Here is a 21179-nt window from a genome sequence, read left to right as displayed (position 1 = left end):
ATTCCTGCCATTTCTGCCTGTTCGCACGCTTCCTAACCTAAACCTCACGAGCTCCAGCTCACCCTAGTGCCCACAGGGCCGGCGTCACGCAGTGCTTCCCCGCTTCTGTGCCGCTGTGACAGGCACCCGCCGCCCGCGCAGGCGGCAGGCGCGCTGCGGGACCTGAGGAGAGGCCACCCGCCCCGTCCCTGAACGCCTCGTTACTTCGTGACTTTTGGCGGGAAAGCGGAGGTGCGGGGGAGGCTCCCCCTGCGCCCTCAGCAAGGCGCGGCTCGGGAAGAGCCACCTGACTGAAGCGCAGCCGCCGCGCGACTAACGGCTGGGCGCGCGCGGAGCCGTTACCACAGCCGCAATAACGGCCCCCACCGCTGCGCGAGCGCGAGCCCACCTGCCCTCCCGCCCCGCCCACCCCTCCTTCGGGCGGGAGAGACCATTGCCGGAGGGGGGGGGAAGGCGGAAGAGACCATTGCCGGGGGGGGGGGCATGGCCATTCCGTTACCAGCCATTGTCCCCGGCGCTTGGCCGCGCTGTCCGTGGCCGGCGGTGGGCGGGGCAGCCGCGACAGGCAGGACGAGAAGCCAACCGGCGCGGTCGGTGAGGTTGGGGCGGGGCAGCCGGAAGCGCTGCCGGCGGAAGTGCCGAGGGGGCGTGTGCTGCGCCGAGCCGGGCCGGGCCGGGCCGGGCCAGGGCAGAGCCGGGCGGCGCGGAGGGGCGGGGCGGGGCGGGACGGGACCGGACCAGCTGGGCTGAGGAGGGCGCTGGTGCGCGGAGCCGAGCCGAGGGCTGATGCGAGCCGGCGGGGTGTGCGGGCGGCCCCGCCGGTGATGCGCGCCCCGCGGGAGCTGCCGGGCCCGGTGGCGGCCCGCTGAGGCGCCCGCGGGCCCCGTTGTGGGTGTGAGGAGCGGTCGGTGGCGCCGCCGCCATGCCGTGCACCTGCGGGAACTGGCGGCGGTGGATCCGGCCGCTGGTGGTGCTGCTGTACATCGTGGGGCTGCTGGTGGTGGTGCCGCTCTGCGTCTGGGAGCTGCAGAAGCTGGAGGTGAGGGGCGGGGGGGGGGGGGCCCTCAGCCCGGGCGGCTTCGCCCCTCGGAGGTGGTGGGCAGCGGGCTTCGGCCCCGGGTGGAGCCCCAGGGAGGACAAGAGAAGCCGGCGAAGTTCCGCGGTGGTGCTGTGTGCCTTTACCGTGCTGCTGGAGCCCGCACGAAGGAAGGCGGCACAGGACAGGGCTTCTTTCTCCTTCCGGTTCAGTACCCGTTGGTGCTGAACCCCTCGAGGGGCGCCGGAGGAGCTGGAGCCGCTCTCCAGGAGCGGGGCTGGAGCTCCGCCGCCGCCCTGCCCGCGGCCGCTGTTTCGGCCCGTAGCAGTGACGCTGGCGTCCATAAAATAACGTAAGAGTTCAGGGGGTTGCGTCTGATGGGGGGGAGCTGGGAGAGCAGGTGGAGCAGCTTCTCTTCGTGCGGCTGGTACCGTAGCCTGGCGTAACGGTAGCGCGTGAGTTACGCGCGCGTGTGGTAGCATTGCTGTCCTGGCGAAAAGTAAAATTTTAACCTTAGAACATATATTGTCCAACTTAATACAGGCTTGTTCCGCTGGAGGGTAAGCTTTTTCGTGGTATAATTTTAAGCACTCAATGGCAGTAAAATCTGTCTTGAGTGTATTTTAAATTTCTGATCTGGAAACCCTGTTCCGATGCCTCCGTATGTTCAGCGTAGTGGATGTTTATGTCAAAGTGGTATCTGAAATGTCAAAATCATTAAATTTGATACTGGTATCTCAGGTTTTGCTACTCAGGATTATTAATACAGTTATTTTTCAGGGAGCTTTGGTTTAAAATCGTAGCCCTGTGTTTTAGCAGGCATGATATATATATATATATGCATATCTATTTCAGATTGTTGAATGAAACCAGTTGAAATTGATTACTAGTTGGAACTTGATTTTAAAGCTAAAAATACTTTAAATCCACAAGCTTTCAGAAACTTTGTGATGAAGCGCTGAACTGAGACGAGTTCCAGACCTAAAGCAAGGAATCCATTGTGGCTTTCAGTAAATTAAATAGTGAGCATCACTATGTTTTTGTAGAACATTTTGTGTTTATTAGTGATGTTTTTGTTTGGTTTGGCAAGATTTCTCATCTTTTGAGTTTTTCAGTTTTACTCTAAGCCGCATCAACAGATTGCAAGGGAGGCTTTGGAATTTCATGTATTTGAAAAGGAGAGTTAGAAAAACTAAACTTAATATTGGGATATGTACTTAATGTCCATCTTAAAACTTTATTCACAGTAAAAAGAAGAAAGGTAAGTTGTTTTTCTTGCTATGCTAGTAAAACTTTAAAGGATTAATACTGAAACTTTGGTCTTGCGTTCTTTTTGCAAGGTTGGAATTCATACCAAGGCATGGTTTATCGCTGGGATATTTCTACTAATGACTATACCAATATCCCTCTGGGGAATACTACAACACTTAGTCCATTATACTCAACCTGAATTACAGAAACCAATAATAAGGTAACATTTCACATTTTACCTGTGCTACAAATGTTGAATTTAATTCAGACTAAAAATGCTTCTAGTAATATTAAATGTTCTTTTGTTATTGTAACAGGATTCTATGGATGGTGCCGATTTACAGTTTAGACAGTGTAAGTGTTCTCTTACTGTTAACAGCTCAATAAAATTCTGTTTCCTGTGGGAGTGAGGGAAAACAGTGTCACAGTTGGCAGAAACTGTGCTGCATGGAGAGTCGTGGTCCTAGAAACTTCTGGGCATTCCTATTTATGGAGTACGTCAGAAGCATAGTTCTAGCAATATTACATTCTTCTCGTGGAGCTTGTGGGATCACTTTTGCTAGCCCTTCTTTAACCTGTCCTTGACTATCCTTTATGACAGATGTGGACAGGGGTACGACAAGAGCCTGCTTTTGGTCCTTCCATCTTCAGTAACAGCTGAACTGGAAACCAGACTGATCCAAGTACTGTCTCAAAATTCAGTGCCTTACCTTTCTTTCCCGAGTTATGCTTAGTGCTAAAATTCTTCCTTTTTGCTTCAGGGGGCAAAGGGTAAGATCCCACAAAAAATCCACTTCTAAATACTTTTATGCGATAGATTCTGTTGGCCACACCAGATATGGTTCGTGTAAATACGTCACCTGTGGAGACGACTTCCGCCACAGCTAAGCAACATACTAAATCTGTGGACTGTACAGAATGTGTGTTTACATGTTGTCATCACCTCTCGACATTGCAAATACTTATGTTTCCCCCATAAAAGACAGCTTTCCAGGAACTTTTGCTCTGATTTTTCTCCCATCTCTTGAGTGTTTATCTAAAGTGTCACCCTTGTGGACGTTCCTTTTTTTTTTTTTTTTTGAAAGACTGGGATTTAGAGTATCTGAGAGTGAAGGAGAGTGGGGAAGGGAACAACATTATCTGTTTCCTGTAGGGAATATCAACTACCTCAGGTTGATATTTCAATTTCAAGTACAGAATTTTCCTTTGGAAGAAAATTACCTGCTAATTAAATGAGCTCTAGCCAGGCATTCAGGGACATTCCTGACTTCCAGAAATTTTTCCCCAGACTCCTGGATCTTGTGGCCTTTTCTGCATATATGGGATCCTCCTAGAGTGCTTAATCTGAGCTGAACATGAAGTTCTCTTCTCAGATTGAAATACTGTATTCTCAGTTTACTAGATGCAGTATTACATCTTCCACAAAGGTGTTGCAGCATCTGTTAACTGGAGTATTTCTTAACTGTGATGAGGATGTGAAGCATCTTCCTGTAGTTCTAATAAGGTCAGGGAAGGCACAACATTCACTCTACTACAAGCTAGGGAAGCAAAGTAAACTCAAAAGACTTGCCTCTATTAAATTTTAACTCTCCCCCCCCGCCCCCCCTTCCAAAAAAAAACCAAAAACAAAAAACCCAAAAAAAACCCAGTAGGACAGGTTCCACTGAACAGTTGAACAGCAGTGCAATACTCAAAATTAAAAAACAAAAGCTCTGACAGCTGATCCATAATCACAGTTTTGCAAAAAAATCACTTTTCTGTCTGAAATTCTGGTGTAGAGGGATGACTGCCACTTTAAGGCTAATCTGCTCCTTTCTTCTATATTTTGCAAACCTGCCAGAACAAACATTCACACATCAGATAACAGAAGAAATCAACTTTGCACTGACAGACTAAAAACTTAGTTCTCAAACCCATATTGCCAACGGCTGTGTGGATTTCAGGAAACAGTTCTACCTTGTCTCCTTGTAACAGGAGTAGGTTATGTGTAGCAAACCATCTCCGTAGTTACTTTTAAATGAAAGACTGAATTGTGTGGTCAAAGATACAGAGCATCTCTTGCGCAGTGCTTTAAGCACGCTTCCATTTGAAGCAGCAGAGATGCAATCCGAAGTTCTACTTGTATTTTTACGGAACGTTATTTTCTAGCTGTAGCATCACACTCTTATTAGCCAAATGCTTCAAGCCCTGTTTAATTAGTGCCTGCTGTCTAACGAAGTATTGCTTGCTGAACTAGCCAGCCAGTGTTGTCATTGGAATCACTTTTGTCTTTCTTGCGTGTAACTTTTTGTGTACCTCTCTCCTTACAGTGGATAGCTTTGAAATACCCCAACATTGCAATATATGTGGATACATGTCGAGAATGCTATGAAGCTTATGTCATCTATAATTTTATGGTTTTTCTTTCAAATTATCTAACCAACCGGTATCCAAACCTCGTATTAATAATAGAAGCAAAAGATCAGCAGAGACATCTGCCGCCTCTATGTTGTTGTCCGTCGTGGGCTATGGGAGAGTGAGTATACGATGACATCTTAAAATTTTTCAGCTGTGTAACCAGATACAAACACTTTGTTTTCATATTTAGTAGTATAACTGTTGTTGCTTGGCAGAGTCAGTTTATGTCTTGCACACATTTTATCAACTATGAACCCCTACTGAAAGCAGCTGTGACACGTTTTCATCTAGCTGTAAAACTTCCTATAAATCACACTTACTAACATGCATTGACTCAGGTGGTGCTGAAGGAAATGTCCTTATTTTTGAAAAATATTGGAAAAAGGTCTGCTTGAATTTGCTTCCTTTGCTATCATATAGTATTTGCCAAAAACCTCATGTAAGATCGCTGGTAGACCAGATAGCCTATTGCTTTTACTTCCACAGGTGAAGGACAAAAGGCCATATGCCTCTGAACTGTTTGTTTCTGCATGCTTAATCTGATAAGCATCTCTCTTAAGAGATTTTGATAAAGCTGTTTAAAATGTTAAAGGCAAACTATGAACGTAAGTCAGTCTTAAACATCTTCAGACACAGTGAAAATTGCATTCTCTTTTTTTTAGCTCAGCCAGAAGCTTTCCATGGCTAAAAGAAGTGAATCATTGAGTATTTCCTGTTCTGTATCTATAAAAGTCTAGGTCTTTTGTATATTGTGTATATACACACTATATATACTGTAGCATCTGAAGTCTTGGAAGCCGAAGTTGAAATTATCATGAAATAAAAATTTAGTTTAGCGAAACTACTGAGCACAGGAAACTTCCACAAGTGAATTGTCTTTAAATCCTTGTACAATGAATTTTGTGTTTCTCTTGCAGAGTTTTATTATTTAGATGTAAACTGGGTGTTTTGCAGTACACTGTTGTCAGACCATTTACTACTATTATTGCTTTGTAAGTACGCTCATAAAGAATTAATATTGATCTTCAGGATGTAATTTTGAGTTACACTGGAAAGAATTTTCATGCCCTTTGTATTGAATCAAGGCAGTTAGAAAGCAGACTCGTCATGTTACATGCTAAATGGGTCCTGGCAGTTTGAATCAACGGATGACTTCTTTATGACTTCTCTATAGCAAATGATTATTTGCAGATTTGACATAATAAATACTTAATGCCTGCTGCTGACAGCAGTGGGAGAGAACGTGAAGTACTGTTTATGTGGGAAAGACATTTTTATGATCTCTTAATTTTTAGAGTCGTCTTTTCCTCCTTCTCCCTTTTCTCATTGGCTTCAACAATTGGGTATTTAAAGTCAGGTTTCATGTAACTTTTTAAATTTTGTTAAATTTTGCATGTGACAAGCCTGACTGTGTGCCTTCATACATATCGTATAACCTGTTGTAAGGGAATAGCAGGCAGTTATGCATGTTGATGCTGAAAGCTTAACTTCATGAACTTTGTATTGATGGTCATTACTGCTAATTCTGTGGGAATGTGGAAGAAGTTGCTACTCGCAAAGAGTATCAATATAAATATTTATATTAGCTGTATGTGTTCCAACAGTTGAAGGCAAAACAGCTAAAAAAAAGATGTTTAATTGTTGAATTCATTCAACAATGGGATACATTAACCCTGCATTCAAACACTATTTCTTCTATGGAAAGTACAATATGAACTTCCTATGCCATATGCTGTTGGAAACTGATTCTTGTGCAGACTCCCCAATGCCCGTATTTGAGTACCAAGAGAGATTTTTGGATTCTAACAGTTGATCGACGTAATGAAGATTTAGCGCGTCAAGAAAGCGATCTTTTACTATGTAGTGACTAACTCTAAAAATTCTTTCAGAATTTGTGAACTAGTGGGAGTGTACGATGAGGGAAACTTCAGCTTCAACAATGCTTGGACTTACTTGGTTATACTTAACAACATGTCACAGCTAGTGAGTATCAACAGTACATCTTTCTGCTCTGTTAAGTCATCATATTAGTATTACATGAATCTTCTATGTGAACTATCGACAGCAATGTGTTAATGTTTGGTAATTCTTATGGATAGAGTATTTCCCACTGTAAGTCCAAGTTACTATCTGTTAAATACTATATATGCAAAATACTGGGAAAACAGATAATCTAAAACTTTTATTATTTTTACTACGAAGCTCCATAAAGCAATAAAGTTTCCCACCTCTCTACCCCAAGCTATTTGATGGGTGAAGTGGTATGGCCCAGGCGTGTTAGAGCTGCAGACCTGGCCCTCTGCAGAAGAGGTGACTTTGCTCCCCTCCGTAGCTTCCTCCCAGCACACATACAAAGAATCGGCAGTGGCTGTGTTAAAAATACCGTGTTACAAAGCTGGTGATAACAACATTGACAGGAAAAAATGAAAACGGTGCATGCGGTGCTGAGATTCTGGCCTGCCTAACACCTTGTCTTGTTGGTTCAGCTGCCAGATGATGTCAGGGTAAGGGTAAGATGTCAGCCCCTAGACTTGAAAGTTTCATTTTGGGAGTCAGGGCATTTAGTGGCTTGCTGGGAATGCAGAGGAATCATTTTCTACTTCACCCAGGGCACATTACACGAGCTGTTGCAAGAGGAGAGAGCAGCAGCTCTGGCTCCTTGCTGCTTAGCCTTCTAGCCTCCAGGCTTCTTAATTCTCTTGGCAACAGCAGAAGGAGACAGAACAGCACGGCATTCCATCCGGAAAGGGCGTCCTCCTCCTCCTACTGCCACCCCTGTGTTTGCTGGGTGACTGTTACGGAAGGAGCTGTAACTGCTTTCTGCTGAGACAACAGTCCCAGCAGCAGCACGTACTTCTGCATGTCCTGGTTGACATGATTGCTTAAAGAAACTTAGCAGTAAGAGGCTAGGAGAACGTGCGTGAAAAGGGGAGATCAGTTCCTTAGGTTTGGCTATACGTTAGTTTGGTTGCTTGCAGTTGTCATTAATAGGAAACTTGTTGAGATTTGCATTGAAGATTGCATTCGTTGCCTTATCTCTCATGAAGAGGCAACATTTGAGGTGTTCTTAACAGAAGCCTGAAAGAACACGTGCTTTTTATGCCATTTTCCCTAGAGATGTGCTTGGCGTTGAAAAGATTTTTATGGGACCTTCCTGTGCTTTGCTTGACTGTGTAGATAGATGACCTCAGTCTCTGTCTGCCAATACCATACATTTCAGTAGTACAATTACAGGAGGAAAAAAAAAAAAAGTCTGCTTTACAACAGTATGGCAAAGATTCCATAAATCCAGAGCCTCTTTTCTAAAATAGATAGCTTTTTCAGTTTGTATTGTACTGTGATATTTTTTTTTAATGGAAGTGATGCTGTAAAACAACTCCCTCACAAAATAAACAAGGATTTGAAAGCTTTTCTTCATTTTCTTTTCCTTGTTAGTTTGCTATGTATTGTCTGGTGCTGTTCTATAAAGTACTACGTGAAGAACTGAACCCTATCCAACCTGTTGGCAAGTTCCTTTGTGTGAAGATGGTAGTTTTTGTTTCTTTCTGGTAAGTGAATTATTTACTCATTACTTCTTGCTCTCAGGGTGGATCATAAAAGAGCTAAAAAGGCTGGATTTGTTACTGAGGTTAGAGGCCTCAAAAAATCTACCTATTATCTTAGTGAAGTGCTGTGAGGGCAAAAGGGTACCAGTACGTTGCACAGAGCAGTCTTGTTTGCTTGAGGTTATTTTTTAGACTTGCTATTTTGTAAGGTGATTCTCAAGCACATGATTTATTTTAGAATCTTCACTTGCAGTTATTTCAAAACAAAAAACGATGCTTTTTTACTTTTTAAAGTAAAAATAAAAATTATTTTAACTTCTTCAAAATAAGTTAAGTATAAATTACTATTTAAGCATTGCTCGCACTTTGCTGCTAATGAGTGAGTGCATTTGACTATCTGAACATTGCTCTGTGGGCTGCAGTAGTACCCTGAAAGAGAAGCAACTTGTTTTAGTAACTAACTGGAACAACAAACTCTTCTTTGGTTGTGTTCTCTGTTGGTCTTTAGGACCATGGATGAATGACATCTCTTCTTAAGTCTATTTTCCTCCTCTTAAAATCTAAATATATAAACAGTAAGTTTTTTTCTGAGATTCTTGCTATGTACATACGTGTGTACACATACAAACAGGCCTTGTTTACCAGATGTGCTTGCAGGTTTTCTGGCACTACTGTTACAATAATAATAAAAATGAAAAATAATCTTTATAGGCAAGCTGTGCTTATTGCATTGTTGGTGAAAGTTGGCGTTATTTCTGAGAAACACACCTGGGAATGGCAAAGTGTGGAAGCTGTGGCTACAGGCCTACAGGTAGGAGCAGACAATTACTTCTTAGGAGGAATGGCTGTATGTAAGATGACGTAGCTGATCTCAAGCAAATATTGTCATACTCACTTTAATTAACACAGGCTAGATTAGCACTGAATTTAGTATAAGTTGGTCTAAGTTTCAGCCAGTCACCCCAAGAGAGTTTTGTGCTCAACACTTCTATATCCTTGTGTTGGGCAGACGGAACGTGCCCCAGTTAAATCCTTCTGTTGGATATCCTTGCGTTCCTTCTTGCAAGAATTCAGCTGCTTGTCCAGCACGTCAGTCCATCAGGCAAGGACTGATTCCAGTGTGCATGTAGCACACGTGGCTCTCTGAAGCCGGCCAAGATTATCCTGCCTCTGGAGGAAAAGTAGCTGGTGCCAGCATCCCAAGGCAATTGCAGTCTTTCAGTTGTAGAAGAAACCCAGGAACTACTTTTCTCCAGTTATGAATGATTAAATCAATCTCTCCCTCATTGCAGGATTTTATCATTTGTGTTGAGATGTTCCTGGCTGCTATTGCGCATCACTACAGTTTTTCCTATAAACCTTATGTTCAAGAAGCTGAAGAAGGGTCATGCTTTGACTCTTTTCTTGCAATGTGGGATATCTCTGATATAAGGGCAGATATATCGGAACAGGTTCGAAATGTCGGTAAGTAACAGACGGATTTGTATGACCTGTTAACAGCATATGTATTCACAGCTTCATTTTACACTATCATCCATCTCTATAGTGCCTTGAGAACATTCCATACCAAATTAGTGGCAGCTGCATCCATAGAGGATTTCATGGTTTATGTGGCTCTTTGCTCTTTGCAGTGCTCCTGACTGATTTAGAGTCTAGTTCCTAATTTTTCTTTTAAATAGATGGATCTCAGGGTAAGTTTCAGGTGTGTTAGGTAGAAGAGAGGGATGTCCTTTTTGGGGTTTGTCTTTTTTAAATGGAAAGACATCCATTTATTTATTTATTAAAGCTAACCATGCCCATGTAAAACTTTGAAAATAGAGACTCCTCTTCTAATTTAACATGCCTGTTTTAGAGTTGATGTGTTCAAAGACCTTGGTATAGTGCTGGAAGTATTAAGAAGTATTTTCATTTGGTGGAATTCTAGGAAGGACAGTTTTGGGCCAGCCAAGGAAAATGTTTTTTGCTGAGGATCATGAACAAAACGAGCACACAAGTTTACTCTCTTCATCTACTCAAGACCCAATTTCTGATGCTTCTTCAATGCCATCTTCACCCATGGGTCATTACCAGGGGTTTGGACACACTGTGACCCCTCTCACAACACCAACGACAGCCCCTGCGGTTGACGGTATTTATAACACTTCTGCTATTCGAGACGCTGAGCAGTCACCCGAACTAGAGCACAATTTATCAGAGAAAGCTTTGGATAAAAGTTAGACTCACCTTTGCTTTGAATGTGTCAAGGAGTCTGTTATGTACTTGCCACACATGTTCTGTTAACATGTACGGTTAGCGATGGAAGTTGAAAAGCTTGGAAAAGCTACTGCGCAGACAGGAAGAGGCTATGGCTGTAACTGACATCTGAATTCTGAATCTGTAATGGATGTGAGTATCTGTGAGTACCCCATGAATATAAAACACGCACACTGTAAAGGTTTCTGCATAAATTTAAGAATCAACTCCTTAAAGTGCTAAACACTTACACATCATGTCAAAATGACACTGACTTCTATTACTACAAAAGAAACATTTGAAAAAATACTCTTCTCTTCTAAAGATGAAGTGTAAGTACTACTGGTAATGGGAAAACTTCATTTCAAGAATGTAATTTAAGGAGGGCAGTAGCAAAAAGTGTTTGTATTAGCTTTGGTTGTGCTCTTAACGATGGTAACTTCCATACCCCAATGCTGAATGGAGTGCGGACAAAATGGTAACTTCTGTACAGATGCCATCTTCTTCCCTTTCCTGCATAGCTAAATACAACCCCTTCATGAAGATAATTATTACAGAGCATCAGTAAAGAATCTGTACAAAGAAAGCATTCCCTACAGGCCTCACTATAAAATTCCATGCCCAGAACATATGGTTGGTGTATCTGTTGTCCTTGTAGCTCACAATTTGTAAGTCTTTTTACATTCAGAAGAGACAGCCAGGATGATAGGTTTTGGATTAGTACCTTACACTTGACTACTTTTTTCCCATCCTTCTAAAATAAGAAAAATGGTTACTACCTTAAAATACTTGGGGGGGGGGGGGGGGGGGGAATGAAGGATGTCAAAAAGGAAGTAGAAAACAAAACTGATTTCTTTATTTGGGCTGCAATAAATTCTTTAACACTTAAGTTTTTTTTAAGCTGTTAAAGCAGGATATCTTGACAATGTGTCTGTAATAATTTGTATTCATAAATTTGTGTGTGTGTGATTATTGTATTATGCTTCTAGTATAGCCTGGATTCAAATGTAATAGTTGATTCCCCGCCCCTCCCCGCCCCCACCGTCCCAGAAAAGACCTTTGCTAAGGTAAAACTAAGTAGCTAGTCTAATACAGGAGTTACTAGCATTAGATTTCAGACCAAGAAGTACACTTGTAGCAAAATGTTATTTTGCAAAAACTGACAAAAACAAGGGATATTGGTTTTATCCCATTACCAGATTTTTACTACTATTGCATGTTTGCAATCTGACAAAAAAAAAAAAACCCTAGAGCACCGACCTTTTAAATGTTTCTTTTAAACTTTTAAAAGTTTCTTTTTCAGCATTGCTGGCATTTACAGGATAAATGTTTAACTTCTGGCTGTCACAGTAAATTCATCTTAAGTGCTTTTTTTGCAGTACTAGTGTGATGTAAATATTGCGCCTTACTCACTAGGCTGCATATTTTATAGTTGACTACGTACTTGCTGTATCTGAAGTTAGTGGGAAAGTGCAAATCATCATTTTCCATTTGCCAAGTCATTGCCTTTGTTGTAAATAAGCAATTAAAGATTTTATTTAAACTCTTCACCTTCTTTCAATTTGATTTACTGCTATAGCAATTTAAGAGTGTGAATGACACGTGAATACAACTGTCCTCTTCACGGAAGAAAGGGATCTTAAGCTTAACTAATACAAGAGTTTGTGCTTTCACTATTTTAAGGCTTGTACTGAAAAGGGAAATCTTGTTTGAACTTACAAAGAATCAGAATCTACTTACGTATGCTGCATTCCAGGTATCTTTTTATCCATCTAATAGCCACATTCTAAAAGGAAACAACTTGTAAAAGCTCACAGCGCCTGCGGACTTCAGTGCCCACTGTAGCCACTATTAGAAAGAATCTGATTTCCTGCATGTATAGAAGTAAAAAGGGGTATTGGTAGAAATAATATCTGAAGTATCAGAGCTGCTGGAAGCTATGGAGCTACTGTGCTCTAGCTTTTCAAAAACCTCACACTAAAAAAATTTTTTTAATACTTGAAGTTATGTAGAACTTACTTACACTGAAGTTAGTGTAAAATTTAGGTAAGGTACAGAGAAGGGACTTTGATAAGAAAACAGCTAGTTAAGTGTCTTGGTTGCTTCTTTCACAGCATTTCTAGAAAGCTATTAAGTTACTTCATTATTACTCAGTTATTCCATGTGCACAGTATTCCTGCATTTTTTTTTCCTGGGAGAAAAGTTATTTTTTCATTTCAGTAGCTTACAGGATCATACCTTTCCATTAAACACTGCTACTGAATTTCCAAAATAAACAAACAGAAGTCTTACAATGACACCTATCCTGTCTTTTGAAAACTACTACAAGAGTATTCCACAGCATGACCTATCAAGTTGATACAAAAAGTTCATTTGCAAATAGTCCTTCATCTTTATATTAACGATATTTGTGCCTCCACTGTTTTATGCCTCATCTTCTCCCAGCTTTTAATCAGATTGCTCTTGCCTTACTTAACACACTGCTTGAAAACTCAGTAATGGTCATTTTCAGCCCTTTACTTCATCTCATTGAGTAAGGGTAAAATATGTCCCTAATTTTTCTTTTAACTCATTTTGCTATATTAATAGCTAAAACCCTTAATAAATATGCCTAACCACTATTATTTAAAAGCAAAACCATTATGAAAGGTCTTCTACCATGAGATGCCTGAACACCTCTCTGTAAAACTGCACTTTGGTGAAAATATCCTGCACCCACTAAGTTTAGTTGTGTCAGACAGAAACTTAGATTTTATGGATCATGGTTTTGTTTGGATTTTGGGGGGGTTTTGTTTGCTTGTTTTTTTTAAGAAAAGCTGTTTTCTGTGTAGCATGAAAAGCCTCTGTCCTACTCCAATTCACTCACGTTTTGTTATGCGTTGTACCCCTTAGATAAAGGATGGTATCCAGTTACTTTATCTTCAGAAAACTTGACTTAGTCATTACCTCTGTTTTGAAAAAAGAAAAATAAATTGGAGACCTTTCCTCCACCCTTCTAAAAGGAGCTTTACTACAGCAATCTATCAGGTACAGGTTCAGCTGCAGGCTGGGACAACCACAGCTCCAACAGTCCCTGAAGTTAAACTGAGAGCGCCTATCTATCTGAAACGTTTGACCTAATGAAGAATACGTATGGATCTTGCATGCAATGAGATTCCAGAAAAATTATTTGTGGATGGCTCTTTATACAGGCTCCTGTTAAGGAAAGATCACAGAAATGCCTCTTCTACATTGAACAGACTGCACAGTATAAAGAAACTTAGCTGCAGAAATATCTTGCTAGCAGTGTTCTTCATAGCTCTACAGAGGTAGAATCAATGCTGAGTTAGAAGTTTTTGTTAGTCTTCCATTTGGATATAAATTTACTAGAAGGAACTTGTTACCTGCATTATACCAAAATGTAATGCTGTAGAAGAGATACAGGAGTCCTGTGGTGTAGTATTTTCTACAACTTCCACACAGCCAAGAGTTCAGGCCCGTTATATTACCAGAAATTATGCTCTGAGGCATTCCGAAAAGTTTACTAGCTTTACCTTCCACTATACAACTTGAGTTACCCAACAGCGCTCCTTTACAACTTTTTATAATTGTCCATGTGCCACACTAACTTGTGATACTGCAACTGGAATGGCGTTACAGTCCCTGCTACAAGGCTAACATCTCAGTACGCTGAAGCGGGATGCTTTGGCAACTGAGAAGTGGAACTACAGTTTGAGAAACAAGAATTTCGTCCTGAACAGCCACAGCTGTTTATTTCTAGTACAGGCATCAGGGTACTTTTTTTTCTTCCTACAGATGATACGGTGGCAAGAGAAGTCTGTCCCACTGTTGTGGTCACTGCAATAGCTAGCAATCGGGTTTTTGCTGCGGTGAAGACAGTACCTCCCCTAACTGTTTGGCAAGGTACCCTTACAATGCGAGTTTTAGTCCATCAGTGGAACCTAAGTATCTATTACAACAGCAAGAAAATAGCCTTTTTGATCAGTAGATAAAATTTAGACTTTAATATAAGTTAACATCAGGGATGTTATAAACAGTCAATTGATGCATAGGTAATTAACCACAAATCAGTTCACGCATTCTTCACCGTTTAACTGTAATGCTAATATTGCTTTTATGGTGTTGAACGTCAAGCACAAGTTCGTCTCCAACCTGAACTCGGATGGGCTCATCGAGAACAACTGCAGCTTGTTTCCAGTGCGAGGACTCATCAGATGTATTCAAGCTATGGTCTTCATCTAGATGTATGTGATACCAGAAGGGAATTGCAGTGACTTGGCCAGACTTACAAATTTGGACCTAAAAATATTTAAAATATTAGTTTAATCAGATCCACCCTTTTCAAAGAAGTAAGAAAATAAAGTAGTTCAAACCATTTCAATCCATTTCAGAGACAGCTGCAGGCAAGTAAATTCTGTACTGAAATTTTCAGCCAAGGTAAGCAATTAACGAGCAGCTCTTCAGAAGAACAGTTCAGCGCACTTGTAACTTTACACACAACTCACCTTCACTTCTCTGCTGGAGCTGTTCAACAGAGGGTTCATGAGATCTAGCCTTAAAAGCTCTGCTGGCTTGCTCAAGGGTAGACACGGTAATGTAGAGAGATCCAAATAGACACGAACAGGTACCTAGGAGTATATATACACCACAACTTCAGGCATCAATAGCCATTAATAAGTTAAAAAACTTAATCATAATGCAAAAGTTTCTAGGAATTACTGTAATACCCGTAAGAGACAGCCAAAACGCACAATATACCCTTCAAATCCCTTTTGAAATGTGACTGTTGGGATACAAGGTGATGAAGGAGATAGTAACAGCACAGTCACTCTTCTGTACAGTAACACTGCGTCTTTCATTACTCGCACAAAACTTCTCCCGCACCAGTTCTAAAACAAATGGTACCCATTTTTAGTTTATCTCAAGGTCCCTGTCTAGTCACATAAATCTCTTTTGATAACTTCAACCATATGAAAAAGTTTCAGCTCTTCAGTTTTCTTGCCGTTTACACCAAAACCAAACAGTTCGACAGCTGCAGGCTTTGGAACTGTGCCTGGAAAACACCCACCAACTTCATACCTTGAACTGGTTGATAAAAGGTGCTATATTAAACCCAAGAGTTGGTTCTGTTCCTTGAACAGCACTCTCCAGTAACAGACACTCCGACTCTACAAGCATGCCATATACCAACACATACTGTGGGAAAATCTTCCCTCCACTGTGAAGTAAACATCTGTAAAACGAGAGAGATTTCACCTCTAAAGCATATCATTCAAAAGCAATGAAAGAACATTAACTACATTTAAGGAAGGCACACTAGTTCTTCCTCTGAAGTCAAGTGCTTATAAGCATTTGAGTTTGATGCCATTTGACCAGACAGCTGTATCATACAAAAAAGGAAAACTTGTCACGTAATACTAGAACTACGGAACTAAGTAATCTTTTACCAGTGTCAGTATAGGAAATGGTGACATTTCAAGATGATGAAGATAGTGGGACTTACTCATAGCACCAGCATCTAATACTGAAGGACTGGCAGAAACGCTTAATAAAACTGGAAGTCAGGAAGTACACACTGTTGAGGGGCACTGGTTAAGGAGGCAACGTACCCACAGGGAAACAAAACCTGGTGGGAATTTAAGTCACCCTTCTTTAAGTGTTTAACTAAAGTTGGCCGCAATACAGGAGACAGCTTTTTTTCCTGAAGAAAACACCTGAGCCTTGCTTGGTCTCTTGCTACAGAACATCACACTGCTGAGAGCAGCAACACAACAGAGGCTTTCATTCAGCGTAAGATCAAACACCTCCAATTCAATACAGATTGGTTTAGGCTTCCTTTTCCTATAGCAAGCCTCTTTTCATAGCAATTGGGTAGTTAAGTGGTGCACTATTGGTGGATATATTTTCATGCCAATAGATTTGAGTCTGCATATGACAGAAGTCAGAGTAATTTCCCATTCATTCTTACAGCAAAAAAATCTTTCAAGTCACCCGAAGATTTATGCAAAACTTAGAAAAGGTAATGAACATAAATCGTCTGGAATATTCTGCCATCACAAAGCATGAAGATGAACAGAGAAGATTTCCTGGCACCACAGAAGGGGGTAAACCTGTTTCACATTCACTTTTTTTGCTACCCATTTCCATTATTTTATTTCGCTTGCTCTGCACTCCTTCCCACCCCTCCCGCCGTGGGTAACCGCCAGCTTTGTTGCTGCCTCCCTGGCTGTTCTGACACCATGCGATTGTCTTTCAGCAGTACCAGTTTGTTCCAACAACAGTTTGACACGTCCATGAATCTGGGCTTTTCTAACCTGGCACTAAAAGCTACCTCAGTTATTACTAAGATGCTGCCTATCCTGGGAACTTCTGACAGACCAAGCAATGAGATCTTCCATTCATGTTCTCGCGTACAAAATATCAAGAAGTCTTGACACTTTTTTAAAAGATACATGTATACGATTGTATACATGTATACAAGGTTCAATCCGTTCTGAAAACAAGCTTTTCCTGCTCTACAGGATCAACATGACCGTAATTTTGTAGTTGGAAGGAATATTTTCAAAAAGTTTTCAGATAATTACAGATTCCTAGGACTACTTTTGTCCATTTATACTGTACCTGGATATTGCAGCCTTTTCCATCACCTCCTGCTGGATTAAACCTGATGTCTCTATAACATCCAAGATAATAATACTCCACAATTTGTCTGATTTGGGTCTCTGTAGCACCACACTTTCATCTAAGTGGCTGAGCCAAAACTCTAATGTTTCCTTAGGGAAATGATTAGTTTCTGAAATTACATTAAGTGCTGCCTGATGCTGTTCTTTCTCAACAGAACTGTAGGCTTTAACCAGTCCAAGTTTGCCAGCTATAATTGGCAGGATGGAGAAGCCTTCAGATACATCTAAAATGTACAAAGGATCAGGAGCCACATCTAGAGAGCTCTTGTTTTGACTCTCTTGGAGGTTCATCCCACCGCCATGTCCATCAACATCCATGGACTGCAAATCCTTACTTGGATTTAATGACAACAGCACTTTGCCCATGGCAGCTTTAAAGCATTCGTGGTACGATACATTGTTCAGCAGTGCTATTTCTGTGGATTCCAACACACATACTTGACCGTTGCCATCCTGTTTGCTAGTCGTCTGAAGACCAGCCAGAGCATTGCATAGTTCAGCCTCATTGCCCAAACTCAGCGTGTCGTCTCTGTCACTGAAGTCCATCCCACACTCTGAAGTCAAAGAAGAAATCTTCTGGATCTTCAAATAGCAGTCTTGGCAGCAAACTTCCATTGTCACAGTATCTCCAGTCTTCACAGAATAATCTTGGCAAAACAGCACAAAAAAAAAGTCATGTCAGTTGTTTTACAGCAAACATCAGTGAAGCAGCCATACAGTGCTTAAAAAAAAAAAAAAGGCATTATCTCATTTCTTCATTAGTTGTTACCAGTGCGTATGAAAGAATTGTTCCAGTCTGTAGCCCACCAGCCGAGATCTGCGATTGTGAGTTAACGTTTGCCTTAAACTGTCCCACACTAGGCAAAAATCCATTTATTCTCAAAATAAGCCTTTCTGTGATAAATAGATACAAGTGTTCTGTCAACAGCAGAGCAGAACAAAAGCATACTGGTAAAGAAATCACTTTTACTTTAAAATGCTAAATATTAAATATTTACATTTTAATACTTCCTGGAGACAAAGGTAAACTTGTAGTTACATGGAAAACAATAGCTACAGTTTAGAAAGGGTAATTTATTCAAAATACATTTTACTGGAACATTTATGGTGTACAGCTCAAGATGGTCTTTGGATACTCTCTGTGTATGTTCTAAGAAAGTAAATCCACTGATACAGACCAGAATTCCAAAACACAAATGCTATAGTTTGACAAACATTTCTTCCAACGGCAACATAGGCTAAAAGAGTCTCTTCCCTCCCCTATGCTTTCAGCTCAACCAGGCTATGGCACAGCTGCCCCTACTGTCTACCGATACTAAATTGGGAGGAGCCGTGGAGTACCCAGAGGGTAGAGAGGCCTTACAGAGAGATCTGGGTAGACTAGAGAGCTGGGCAATTACTAACTGTATGAAATTTAACAAGAACAAGTGCTGGATTCTCCACCTGGGACAGGGTAATCCTGGTTATACGTACAACATGGGGGATGAGAGGCTGGAGAGCAGCCCCGTGGAAAGAGATCTGGGGGGTTTGGGTGGATGGCAAATGAGTACGAGTCAGCAGCGTGCCCTGACAGCAAAAAGGGCCAACCATGTCCTGGGGTGCATCAAGTGCAGCACAGCTAGCCGGTCGAGGGAGGTGACCGCCCCACTCTACACTGCCCTGGTGCAGCCCCACCTCAAATACTGTGTGCAGTTTTGGGCGCCTCAATGTAAGAAGGACATTTAGAGTGTGTTCAGAGGAGGGCAACCGAGATGGTAAAAGGCCTCGAGGGCAAGACTTATGAGGAACAGCTGAGGTCACTTGGTTTGTTCAGCTTGGAGAAGAGAAGACTCATCACAGCCTACAACTTCCTCAAGGGGGGCAGCGGAGTGGCGGTGCTGATCTCCTCTCTCTGGTGACCAGCAATAGGACACGAGGAAAGGGTGTGAACTTCCCCTGACACAGCTTCAGATTGGACATTAGGAAAAGGTTCTTCACTGACAGGGTGGCCAGTCACCAGACCAGGCTCCCCAGGGAAGTGGTCACAGCACCAAGCCTGTCAAGAGTTCAAGGAGTGTCTGGACAACGCTCTTAATCATGTGATTTAGTTTTAAGTAGTCCTGCAAGGAGCAGGGAGTTGGACTCGACGATCCTTATGGGTCCCTTCCAACTCAAGATATTCTAAGATTCTATGAAACAGGAGAATGGAAAATGGGTGAATGGAGAGTAGAGGCTGCTGGAAATGACACTGCCACTGTGTGTGTCTGAGGAGCAGTACTCAAGTTGAGCCCAAAGTGGGGTGAGGGGTAGGCGTGAATGTTTAGTTTTGTTTTTGTGGCAGTAGCAGCTAGCAGTTCCTACCTCACCTCCCCCACCTCCCTTTCACAAGTCACATCTTGACTAAGTAGAGCCGGTCAGTAGCCCCACTTTCTGGAGTTGCTCCACGATGCATTTAATTCAGTACAGAAAAAAAAACAACTTAATGAAAAGCATTCTCCCAGATCTTAAGCAGGTCCCTTATCTGCCTCATGGCAGAGTCCCACGAACAAGCCCTGATGCAGGGACTGTGCACTACAGTCCAAAAACATGATCAGGAACAACCTCACAGCTACTTGGTGTAGAACTTCTCCTAAACCTATTTTCTGTCACTTCCTAATCTCGGAGATAACCTGACTAGCTCAAAACCAAAATGAAACCAAGTTAAATGTACCACAAGAAGAAAATCCCCAGGACATACCAAGGAGGCCCTGCACAGGATAGACTGCCTGTTCCCAGCAAGTTTCCTCACTGGGACTCGTAGACAGAGCGTGCTCATCATCAAGCTGTAGTACAAACCACACCACAATAGCATCTAGTATTCCTCCTTCAGTTACTGGCAGGCTGAGCTTCCAGGGCTTTCTAGCTGCAAGGCTTTTCAGCTCCTGACCAAAGTGGAAAGAGAGAAAAAGTGTGAGAGTTTCTTTCCATAAATAGTTTTTTATTACACTAAGTCACCCAAATTTCTGCACCAATCCATGAGGGCACCCAACAGAAACCTGAAGTTAACAAGCTGCTACAACACCAATTATCAATACTCACTAGCATAGGAACTGTCTTCCCACATGCAAGTGCAATTATCCACATGACCAACCTGCATCCATCAGCTATTAAAGCAAACACGCCTATCTCTAAGAACATATATCTTTAAAAACACTGAAAACTGCAAGAAGGGCTTTAGACTGGCAAGGCTTGCCTTATGACAAGTGGAAAAAAAAGAGCCAGTCTTTTGGGCTGGATTCAAGCCAATGCTTAGGCACAGGCTTCACTTAAAACCTGTGTTCAATCGGTTCTAGAAATACTGTATGTAAGCACTGAATTAGCTCAAACAGAGGTTTGGCAATGTCATTACAAAAACACTAAGTCAAACACCTTTGAGGATATTTTCTCCGCTACCTAGGCTATAAGCTTTGTGTAAAAGCTCAGGTATGTACAATTTCACTACCGGGAAGAACTAAGATCTCCCCTAAAGGGATCATAAATTCTCCAATACTCATAAAAAGTTTTGAATATGTAACAGCAATTAAGTCTTCTTCCACGTACAATTTATTTGCCTCAGTAATTACCTTCTGCTACCAACATTCACAATCATAAAAAGGATCAGCTCTAATGTCTTAGACAGTTCTGGCATAAACCGATTAACAAGAGGTCAAGCACAAGGGACCAAAGATTCGCTTAGTCACAACGGTTCTGCTTACAACAGCCTTTCCTAAACATTTATCACCTTCCTGATCTGCTTATGTCAACATTTGTCCTAAGTTTCAATCTTAAAATACCACAGGGCAAAAGCGAAGTTCCACTCTAAGAACAAGAGTAGCTCTCACATGCTGCATTTTTTATTTTTCCCTCTTTATTATCATTCTGCGTTCTCCAAGAGTTGGTCTACCTCTCTTCTCACAATTGAGAGATGGCTGAACAACGCACATGTTAAAATTACTGGATACTAATAAAGTTCATAATAAGATCTCACTGCTCTTCAATAAAAGTGCTTTGCTGCTAGTTATTTTTTCTGTACATCCT

General features: G+C 41.8%; 2 protein-coding genes across 8 annotated transcripts in view; one reads left to right on the top strand and one right to left on the bottom strand.

Moving 5' to 3' along the window:
- The first annotated feature begins 675 nt into the window (after positions 1–675).
- On the top strand, positions 676–12009 carry TMEM184C (transmembrane protein 184C). Of its 2 annotated transcripts, XM_087736715.1 has the most exons (10): positions 676–1039; positions 2377–2507; positions 2605–2641; positions 4597–4802; positions 5602–5676; positions 6574–6667; positions 8120–8232; positions 8941–9040; positions 9522–9693; positions 10154–12009. In XM_087736715.1, the coding sequence occupies exons 1-10, from the start codon at positions 923–925 to the stop codon at positions 10444–10446; spliced, it is 1338 nt and encodes a 445-aa protein (XP_087592841.1). In that variant the 5' UTR covers positions 676–922; the 3' UTR covers positions 10447–12009. The 2 variants fall into 2 exon arrangements, with proteins under 2 accessions (XP_087592841.1, XP_087592842.1); XM_087736716.1 differs by lacking the exon at positions 676–1039 and having other exon boundaries at positions 2375–2507; positions 2573–2641.
- PRMT9 (protein arginine methyltransferase 9) overlaps positions 10472–21179 on the bottom strand; it is a 25105-nt gene continuing 14397 nt past the window's right edge. For 2 of the 6 annotated variants that reach the window (XM_087736709.1, XM_087736713.1), the window contains exons 10-16: positions 19861–20044; positions 17083–17791; positions 15541–15694; positions 14967–15089; positions 14614–14760; positions 12202–12331; positions 10478–10603 (exon numbers count right to left, since the gene is read on the bottom strand). In XM_087736709.1, the coding sequence (XP_087592835.1) occupies positions 12248–12331; positions 14614–14760; positions 14967–15089; positions 15541–15694; positions 17083–17791; positions 19861–20044 (1401 nt within the window). In that variant the 3' untranslated portion in view covers positions 10478–10603; positions 12202–12247. Of the gene's footprint in view, positions 10604–12201; positions 12332–13388; positions 13410–13504; positions 14761–14966; positions 15090–15540; positions 15695–17082; positions 17792–19860; positions 20045–21179 lie in introns of those variants that run through there. The other 4 variants (XM_087736711.1, XM_087736712.1, XM_087736710.1 and 1 more) reach the window with 4 other exon arrangements.

Source organism: Nipponia nippon, unplaced genomic scaffold, assembly GCF_047370975.1.
Source record: "Nipponia nippon isolate SJK-2023a ecotype South Korea unplaced genomic scaffold, ASM4737097v1 scaffold_6, whole genome shotgun sequence".
NCBI lineage: Eukaryota > Metazoa > Chordata > Aves > Pelecaniformes > Threskiornithidae > Nipponia > Nipponia nippon.
This window is presented reverse-complemented; position numbering and strand designations above follow the sequence as displayed.